Source organism: Physeter macrocephalus, unplaced genomic scaffold (assembly GCF_002837175.3).
Source record: "Physeter macrocephalus isolate SW-GA unplaced genomic scaffold, ASM283717v5 random_133, whole genome shotgun sequence".
In the NCBI taxonomy this organism is placed as follows: Eukaryota; Metazoa; Chordata; class Mammalia; order Artiodactyla; family Physeteridae; genus Physeter; species Physeter macrocephalus.
Window position 1 is genome coordinate 86879 of NW_021145419.1, and position 9656 is coordinate 96534.

The 9656-nt window shown below is 54.8% G+C and overlaps 1 protein-coding gene across 1 annotated transcript in view; it reads right to left on the minus strand.

The window, feature by feature from the left end:
- Nucleotides 1–4586: 4586 nt before the first annotated feature.
- The window catches only part of C1QL1 (complement C1q like 1), an 8184-nt gene continuing 3114 nt past the window's right edge, over nucleotides 4587–9656 (minus strand). The window contains exon 2 of the mRNA XM_007125395.4: nucleotides 4587–5814. Within this exon, the coding sequence (XP_007125457.1) occupies nucleotides 5635–5814 (180 nt within the window). The 3' untranslated portion in view covers nucleotides 4587–5634. The remainder of the gene's footprint in view (nucleotides 5815–9656) is intronic.

Below are 9656 nucleotides of genomic sequence, written 5' to 3' on the forward strand. Positions count from 1 at the left end.
CTTCCCGGACCGGGGCACGAACCCGTGTCCCCTGCATCGGCAGGCGGACTCTCAACCACTGCGCCACCAGGGAAGCCCCAAGGAGACTCCATTCTTAATACTTAGCTCTACATCCTGGGTACCTCAGACCAATCTCTCCCCTAGTGCCCCACACTCACTTCGGGTGGGAGAAAACCCAGATGTCTTCATTTTCTTCAGTGAAAATCATCACCGTCCCACGCACTGAAGTGCAGCCAAAATAATTTCATTTATTTATTTATTTATTTGGCTGTGTCGGATCTTTGTTGGCGGCCTGTGGGATCTTTTGTTGCGGTGCGCGGGCTTCTCTCTAGTTGTGGCACGGGCTCCGGGGCCCACGGGCTCAGTAGTTGCAGGGCACAGGCTCTCTAGTTGTGGCACCCGGGCTCTAGAGCTCATGGGCTTAGTTGCTCTGTGGCATGTGGGATCTTAGTTCCCCCACCAGGGATCGAACCCGTGTCCCCTGCATTGGAAGGCAGATTCTTAACCACTAGACCACCAGGGATGTCCTCAAAAGAATTTTAAGTCACAGGGCTTGGGAGACTTGCATCTGCATTTTGCTTTACAACTTACAAAATATTAATAATTTCTTACCCACTGCCTCATAATGGCCCTTCAAGTAGATATTTTTATTAGGCCCATTTTATAGATGGAGAAACTGAGGCTCAGAGAGGTGAAATTTCGTTTCCTGAAACACTGAACTGGGCCAGAACTTGAGCCCAGTTCTTCTGACTCCAGTTGCCGCATGTCTGCTGGGTCCTGCTGTCTCAGGTTCTAGCTCTGCCCTGAACCAGCCCGAGCAACCTTGGGTTCCTCGCTGGGTCTCAGTTTTTCCAGCTGTGTAATGAGAGTTGCCCATTCTGTGGCTTTGATTCTCAATTTTGGCAGATGGGGCAAATGGGTAGCATGTGGAAAGCATGGTGGCGGGGAGCCCTCTGGTCCCTTTTCTCTCCAGGCCCCAGCTGCCCCCTCTCAGTAACCCTTCCACCCCCACCCAATCCCAAATATGTATAGACTTTTCACATCCACTTTATTATCACTTCATTTGTAGGATTTTAAGGTTTATTACCTGGAAGGAAGCGAGGAGCTCACACCTCCAGTTCCGCTTTTCAAATATACCTTCCTCGCTTGTGAAAATAAGCTTATTAACAGCATCTAACCTGCTACAGCTTACGGGGGTACCCAGATAAGTACATGCAGAAGGAACCAGGGCAGGGGAAGCAGCACAGCTAGCTGAAGTAGTGCAGCCTCTGGACCCCTGGGATTTTCTCCCAGCTCTTGGGGGTCCTGGAGCAGTTGTCAGGGTCAGCAGAATGCGGGTGAGCCCCAGAGTAGCCTTGAGCAATTGGTGCTTGCCTCCTACCTCTTCCTCTGACGCTCAGAGATCCTCCGGGACACAGCTCCCGTGCCTCCGCACCTCCCCTGTCCCCTGGATGCTTGTCCAGGATTAATTCTCCAGACAGCTCCCCCTCTGAGCAGTAAATGAAATATCGGTTACCAGGAGTGAGGCGGGAGGCAATTAACCCCCAGACCTCCCCATGGCAGATGTGTTTGCAGCAAGCTGAAGCGGAGAGCCGAGCGCACCTGCCTGGCCTTCCTGCAAAGTCATCCAATTAGGGTAGCCCCCAGCGGTGGGTTCCTGCTGCCCCCTCTGTTCCCCGTGACCCCGGAAACCAGGGCAGCACCAGCTCTGAGGGCTGGCAGCTGCCTGGGCACAGGATGGCCTGCCATTCCTCGTGTGGGTGAGCTCCAGGGGCACTGCCATCCTCACACCCCTTTGGCAGGGACATCGTTTGTTAATTAATCACACATCTTTCTAAAGGGGAGGCAGCCTGGGGAGCCTTCTTCCTTCCTTCCTCCAGAGTGGGACCACCATTCTGCCTGTCCAGCCTCCTTTCCACCACCTAGCCAGCCCTGCCCCGTGGAATGTTTCTGTGGCAGAAACGCCCCTGACAGAGGAACAGGCGAGACACGTGCCCTGCTTTCAAGGAGCCCCCAGTTGGATGGGGAGACAGAGTTTGTCCTTCAGGGAACCCCCAGTCCCAGGGTCTGGTCTCAGAAAACCCTAGTTTAATAGAAAAAGCACAGTAACTACCCTCGGAGCCACTGACAGGACGGCCACAATCTTTGCAACTAGGAAATGGCCCCTCCTCATCCCCAGTCTCTGGAGATACACACCTTGCCCTCAACTCAGTCAAAACACCGTCTTTGAGGACGCCCAGTCTGATGGAGGAGACACAGTCTTGCCTTCGGGAAGTTTCCCATTCTGAGGGTGGAGACATAGTCCTTGCCCTCAGGTGTCCCAAGTCTGAGGGGCAAAAAACAGACTCGCCCTTGGGGAGCCCCTGTCTAATGGGGGAGACACTTCCCCAACATATTCCCCGGCAGCTGGGTTGCCACTTGAGTGACAACCAGCTGGCAACTGGCACTGCCGGACACCCCCGGTGCCCTGCAAAGGAAGAAAAAGTCCTTGGCTTCAGTCCTGTCCCAGTTGTGTCGCAAACTTGCCGCATGGCCATGGACAAGTCACAGATTTTCCTCAGGCTATGATTTCCTCATCTGCAACATGGAGATTTTAGGCCCATCTCTCAAAATGACATGAGGATCAGCCAGTCACCAGAAAGAAAAGAAAGCAGGCCAGCCAGCCTGGCTCTCCTACAAAAATGACTGACATGATTTTTGCTGTAGCAGAGGTCCTAGACCAGTCCCTGTGGTCTCTGGGGAGGGCTGGGGAGCACGGCCAGGTGTGGTGGCTGGGTAATTTGGGGTCAGTGTGGCCATTAAAGAATCACAGGGGGCTGAGGGTGGCACTGGGCGGGGTGGTGGGGGGGGGCGGGAGGGGGCTGCTGGCTAATCTAATCACTCTTCGCAAGGAAACTCTCGTTCCAGCTAGACCTGCCAGGGGTTTTATTGGGTTTGTGGGAACCCGCAGATTTCAATCTCCAGACCCCACAGGGAAGGAACAAGTATTAAGCTAATTTTATTAAATGGCCACAGCTGGCAGTAGGGGATGTAGGGGAGAGAAGACAGGATAAAGAAAGTCATTCAAGTCTGCCAGCCTTGACAAGGGTCCATAGATGGGGCCTGACTGGGAGGGAGGCCACCCCTCCTTCCTGTCTCTCCAGCTGAGCCAGCAGGGGGAGGGGAGGCCAGATGGGACCCTTCCCTCAAGCAGAGCCTTGGGATTCTCCAAGAGGCTCACCCCATGGCTGCTGCCCAGGGTAGATGCTTGTAAATCCCATCAAGCCTCTGCAGGGCAGCACTGGAGTGGAAGCGCTGGGCTGTCCCCAAGCCATCCTTCCTCCGTTCTGCTTTGGAGATCCCAGGTCTTTATGAAATATGGCATGCTGGGTAAGAGCATGGTCTTTGGTTCAAATACTGGCATTTGCCTCTTCCTAGCTCTGTGACCATGGCAAATTATTTATCCTCTCTGAGCCTCAGTTTCCTCATCTGAAATGGATAAAACAACAGCATCCATGTTAAAGGTCATGGGAGCATTTCTTGCCAGTCCACTCCCACCCCACACACATTTCCATGAGATAATATTTATAAAGTTCCTATATGGGGCTTCCCTGGTGGCACAGTGGTTAAGAACACACCTGCCAATTCAGGGGACATGGGTTCAAGACCTGGTCTGGGAAGATTCCACATGCCGTGGAGCAATTAAGCCCATGCACCACAACTACTGAGCCCGCGTGCCACAACTACTGAAGCCTGCGCGCCTAGAGCCCGTGCTCTGCAACAAGAGAAGCCACCGCAACGAGAAGCCCGCGCACTGCAACAAAGAGTAGCCCTGCTCGCCACAACTAGAGAAAGCCTGCGCACAGCAACAAAGACCCAACGCAGCCAAAAATAAATTAAAAAAAAAAAAAGTTCCTATATGGTGTCAGACACAGAGTGGGTGCTCTCTAAATATTAGCTATTATGATTTAGGAATGCCCTAACTGTGCAATCGTCATGGTCCCAGTAATAGGAGGTGAGGGAGGCAGTGACAAGGCAAGGAGATTTAGTGTGTCTCCAGGGAGCAAGGGCTTCTTGGATTCAAGTGCAATCACAGAACTTGTTGACTGTGTCCTATTTTTTTTTAAAATAAATTTATTTATTTTATTTTATTTACTTTTGGCTGTGTTGGGTCTTCGTTGCTGTGTGTGGGCTTCCTCTAGTTGAAGCGAGCGGGGGCTACCCTTCGTTGAGGTGCATGGGCTTCTCATTGCGGTGGCCTCTCCTATTGCGGAGCGTGGGCTCTAGCTGCGTGGGCTCAGTAGTTGTGGCTCGCGGGCTCCAGAGCGCAGGCTCTGTAGTTGTGGCACGCAGGCTTAGTTGCTCCGCGGCATGTGGGATCTTCCCGGACCAGGGCTCGAACCCGTGTCCCCAGCATTGGCAGGCGGATCCTTAACCACTGCACCACCAGGGAAGTCCCTGTGGCCTATTTTAAAAGCTATTTAACCTCTTTGGAAAAAGAATAAAATCTACTCATCCAACCTCCCAGGGCTCTTGGAAGACTCAAGTGAGATGACATACGTGAAAGCCTTTGACAAACTTTAAAGTGATGCATAAATAATAAAAGCTGTGTTTATTGAGCATATACATGATACCTCTTTAATCCTCAGTCAAGTGAGGTAGGTTAGGTCTCCTCACTTACATATTATAATGAGAAACCTGAGGCCCAGGGGTGAAGTGCTTGGGTCAGGGTCAGCCAGCATTTAATGCAAAGCTTGTTCCTTTCACTGCTGTCACTAACCCAGAACTGAGTCAGAAAAGAGTGACACGGCCAGGATTCTACACCGTGGCACTGGGACCGGAACCTGGGTTTCCCAATTTAAAACTTGCTGTGCCTTTGGAATGCTGATGCCACTTTCAAGGTCGAAAAGATGGAGCTTTTCCACCCTGGAAAATGATGGTGTAACTGGGCTGCCTCCTCTTCTAGCTGCCCAGGCCCACTTGGGCTGTGGTGGGGCATTGGGGTCCTCGGCCCACCTCCTCCTGGAGCAGCTCTGGCTCTGGCCCCTGGCTCCCCACGGATCCACGAGAAGCTTTCAGCAGACTCGTTCCCAGCCTGGAGGAGGGCAGGGTTCGTGGTCCCCTCCTGCGACTCCTCTCCAGGGCACAGCGGAAAGCCAGCGGGGTGGAAGTGTTTTATTATAGCTTTGGTCAGACGGGGCGCAAGCCGGCCAGGGCTGTAGCTGGGAAGCCATCCAGCACCCAATACACCGCTCCCCCAGGCAGCGCCACCCCAGAGCGGGTGGGCAGCGCATCCCACCACAGGGAGCGACCCCGCCGAGACCTCTCCCCCAGCTGGGGCGGGCTGGTGGGTCAGGTGGGCAAAAACAATCCTATTGTACAAATATACAGTGCCGGCCGGGGCGGGGGCGGGGGCGGTCGACACGGCCTCCCGGGGAACCGGGACGGGGCGCGCTGGACCCGGCTCTGCGGCGAGACGGCGGGAGGGCTAGCTGCGGCCCGGACGGTGGTGAGGGCAGGCCGGGGGCGTCATAGCCGGGAGAAGCCGGCGGCCGTGGCGGGCAGCGAGGGGGTGTGGGTAGGGGGACGGGTCATCCTCTGCCCCGCCGGGAGGGGATCTCCGGGGGGATAGGGGATGGAGGGGTCGCGAGGAGCTCAATCGGAGTAGATGATGAAGCCGGAGAATGTGCTGTATTTGTTGCTGTTGCCGCCGTGCGCTTTGCCTCCGTCGAGCTTGATGAAGACCTCGTCGCCCGCGTCCAGGTGCAGGATCACGCTGTTGCTGGCGTAGTCGTAGTTCTGGTCTGCGTCCTGGGCAATGGCGCTGGCCCGCACCTGCGGGGTTGGTGGGGGTAGGAGAAGAGGGGTGTGTGTGAGAGGGCAGGGGAGGAGGAGGGAGAGAAGTGGGGTCGGGGAGGGAGGGGGACCGTCAGAGGTAAGGCAGCTACCTCTGGAAGCCCCCAAAGCCCCACCCCCAGCCCCATCAGGGCTCTCAGCCTGCTTTTCTCCCATCATCCCACCACTGCCCTGTCCAGTCGTAACTGTGTGTTTTGGGAAGGGGTTACAGAGGAGCCTTGGATTTCTAGGGCAGGTGTAATCTGGGTCTGAATTGGCAGCCAAGGTGTAATCGGCCTCCTTAACTCCCCCAGGGCTCACTGTCTGATTTCAACAATGTTTCTAGGATGCCCCAGCCTGGAACTCCCTCCTTGCAGAGAGGAATTCTCTGGACCCCTAAGGGATGGAGGGGCCATCCCCTCTCTCACCATTGGTTCCTCTCTGCCTTATTGTGATAATGATGCCTTACATCTCAGCCACATCCACCTGTTCTTATGTCAGTGGATGGACAGGCCTTATAGTTTCAGGCCTGGATCAATGCCAGGCTACTAGTAAGCAACCACACTAGTACCAGGAACTGCTCTGTGGACGCCTTGTCTCAAGTCCATTCTGGAGTCTTCCACACCAGAGCAGTGAGATGGAAGGCCTGGTAATTACTTCCTCTCCCAAGGCTCAGGTTGGGCCTGCATCCCGCCTCCAAGGAGCTGTAGCTCTACCTGTGACTATTCCCCCACCCAAAGAGGACTTCTGGCTCCTCCTGTATCACCCCACGGTGGTAGAAAGGAAGTGGATGGGAAGAAGGGAGTCAAGCCTTATATCCCTCTGTGATCCTCAGTCTGATCTGATATCTTCGCTGGTCCTTGTTTTGATGGGGGAGGGGCGGGACAGGCAGGACGATGGGGCAGGGGAGTGCCAGCCTTTGGATTTGAAGCCTGACACATCATGTGGGGGGCTCAGACTATAATCATAAGATATTGAGGATGTGGGGTGATGGACAAATTCCCTCCAGGCATTCCTTCCCAACCGCTGAGGCCAGCGCAAGTCCTGAGCCATCTGATCTGGGGCCTCTCCAGGATATTCTGGGTGGAGAATGGGAAGAGAGAAGCCATCTCCAAGTTCTGGCTTGTGTTGGGGGGAGGCTGCATTGAATGGGGTTCTCTCAGCCAGGCTCCTCAACAGCCCCTCTCCATCCTGCCCCTTCCCCGAAGGCAACTCCCCCAAGGGCTGACAGTCAGGGCTGGACCAAGCCAAATTAGGGGAGGGGCCCATCCTCCCTCCTGGACGGAAGGCAGAACTGTAGATCAGCTGTGCCAAAGCTGCTGACTCAGCAGCAATGCTGCACCAGGAGGACCCGACATATTTGCATGCAGTCTGCCTTTTTTTTTTTTTTTTTTGCGGTACGCGGGCTTCTCACTGTTGTGGACTCTCCCGTTGCGGAGCACAGGCTCCGGAAGCGCAGGCCCAGCGGCCGTGGCTCCCGGGCCCAGCCGCTCCACGGCATGTGGGATCTTCCCGGACCGGGGCACGAACCCGTGTCCCCTGCATCGGCAGGAGGACTCTCAACCACTGCGCCACCAGGGAAGCCCATGCAGTCTGCCATTTAAAGCCCAGATCCTTTCAGCCCCTTCTCTCCCTTCAAGCTCTTCTTCCCCAACCTGGGAGGGAATTGCTTGGGGCACTCAGTTGGGAAAACTCCTGGTCCAGCTAAAGGTGGTGGAAAATCAAATGAGGGAGAGATGCTGTCTGCCAAGGAGCTCAGTTTCTCCGTTTAGAAAATGGATGAGAAGATCCTGCCTCACCACTGCCACCAGTGTAGAAGCTTTTTGACAGTGAAGGAAAAAATTTTTAATCTTGATGGGGCTTTGAGCTACTAGGAAAGAGCTGAAAGCAAGCAGCCAACTCCTGTATTGTTCCCTGGGCCCTAATCCTGGTAGCATTTATTATTACACATGCATTTCATTATCTTTGCTAATAAATTACTATTAATAACAATTGTTTTTATTACCCAGATTAATTTAGCCTTAACTCATTAAAACAGTGTGCTTCTTAATAGCCAAATCCATTAGAATACCGTCATCTGTCATCGGGAATCTCCTGGTGATGTGACACGCATCAGAACTGTTATGCTTATGTTTATTTATTCATCACCATGATTGTTGCTATGATTATCCTAACTATCCACGGAGGCAGGGAGAATTAATGCTCTTCCATCCTTAGACAGTGGGGGATCCAGGAATGGTACCCAGGGGTCCTGATTCTCTGCACAAGACTGGAAAGAGTTGAGGCATCCAGCTCCTCCTGGGGGCCGAGGGGAAGACTGGGGATTTGAGGTTGTTCTGGAAGCAGGAAAGCAAGTCTGGGGCTTGTCAGGAGGGGGCGCTATAGAAGCACCTCTTCAAGGGCTGCCAATAAAGGAAACTGAGGCAGTGGTCAGATTAGGGGCCTGGAGTGGGGGTGGGGTGGGGGCAGAGAACCCAGGAAATGTGCCCCTACCCCCAGAGCAATGCTGGGGTTTTGGATGTGCAGGTGTGGCTCCCACAGGCAGCCAGCCTGGTCCACAGGGGACTTGTGCTTTCACACCATTGCTGGGCCTCTACTGTGCCGGGCACTGGTTCTGTGCTGTGAAAGGCATTAGAGGCCAGAGAGGACAGCAGGGGGCCCCTCTCCCTTATCAGAGAGGCAGATCCCCAATTAACACACCCCACCACTTCTCACCTCACTCAAACTCTGGTGTCCAAGCCCCTGCCCATTTGTAATACTTGCCTTCCCATAGGCCCTGGCCTGTCCCCACACAGCCCCCTCTTCTCTAGCCCCGTTTATCAATTTCGCGTCCTCGCCCGGCATGTGGGATCTCAGTTCCCTGACCAGGGACTAGGGATCGAACCCATGCCCTCTGCACTGGAAGCACGGAGTCTTAACCACTGGACCGCCAGGGAAGTCCCTGAGCTGTGGGTCTTAGAGGGAGCTGCAGGGGGCTCACCTCACCCAGGGCACCGGCCCCCACCTAGAGTTCCTTCCTCAGGCTCCTCAGATGCCCATGGCCTAATGACTCGGGCTTAGTGCCATCAGGCTGTGCAGTGGTGACTCAAAGCTACCCCTAGGTAGAGGGGCTGGTGGGCCTCACACAAGGACAGAGAGGGGGTCTCAGCACCAGGCAGGAAGGTGGCGACGCCCCGTCTCCCCATGTTGCCCAGGGAAGGGCCAGGGCCCAGATGCAGCTCTGCCTTCTGGAGGAAATTCTGGAAGCCTCTCTGCAAGGCAGGAAGCCAGGAAGGAAAAGCACAGAGCCCAGGGTCACCCCTGGACTTGAAGGCGTGGGAGGAGCAAGCTCCTCTTTTCTGTTCCCACACACTGCCCAGCCCCATCATTTTTTTCTCCGCTCACTTGAATGTCCACCTCTGAGCCAGCTTTTCCCTACACCTGACCTTTTCATTTTCTCCCTGGTTGTGTCTCCTCACCTTGGGGACCCAGGTTCACCTTCCTCTCCCCCGACCAGGTTGGTCTGAGCTGGGGCAGGCCCCATTGAATCACTCCCTCCAGCCGACACATCTGGGGACAGGAGTGTCAGTGGTCTCCCGATCCTCCTCCCACTCAATAATCGCTGGGGTGTGTTATTGTGTGTTTACTACTGTCTCCCCTGCACAGACCACGAGGTTCTGGAGGGCAAGCAGACTGAACCTCTGGAACCCCAAACCTGGCTCCTAGTAGGAGCTCAAAACTAATATAAAGAATGACCAGTGGGCTTCCCTGGTGGCACAGTGGTTGAGAGTCCGCCTGCCGATGCAGGGGACATGGGTTCGTGCCCCGGTCCGGGAAGATCCCACATGCCGCAGAGCGGCTGG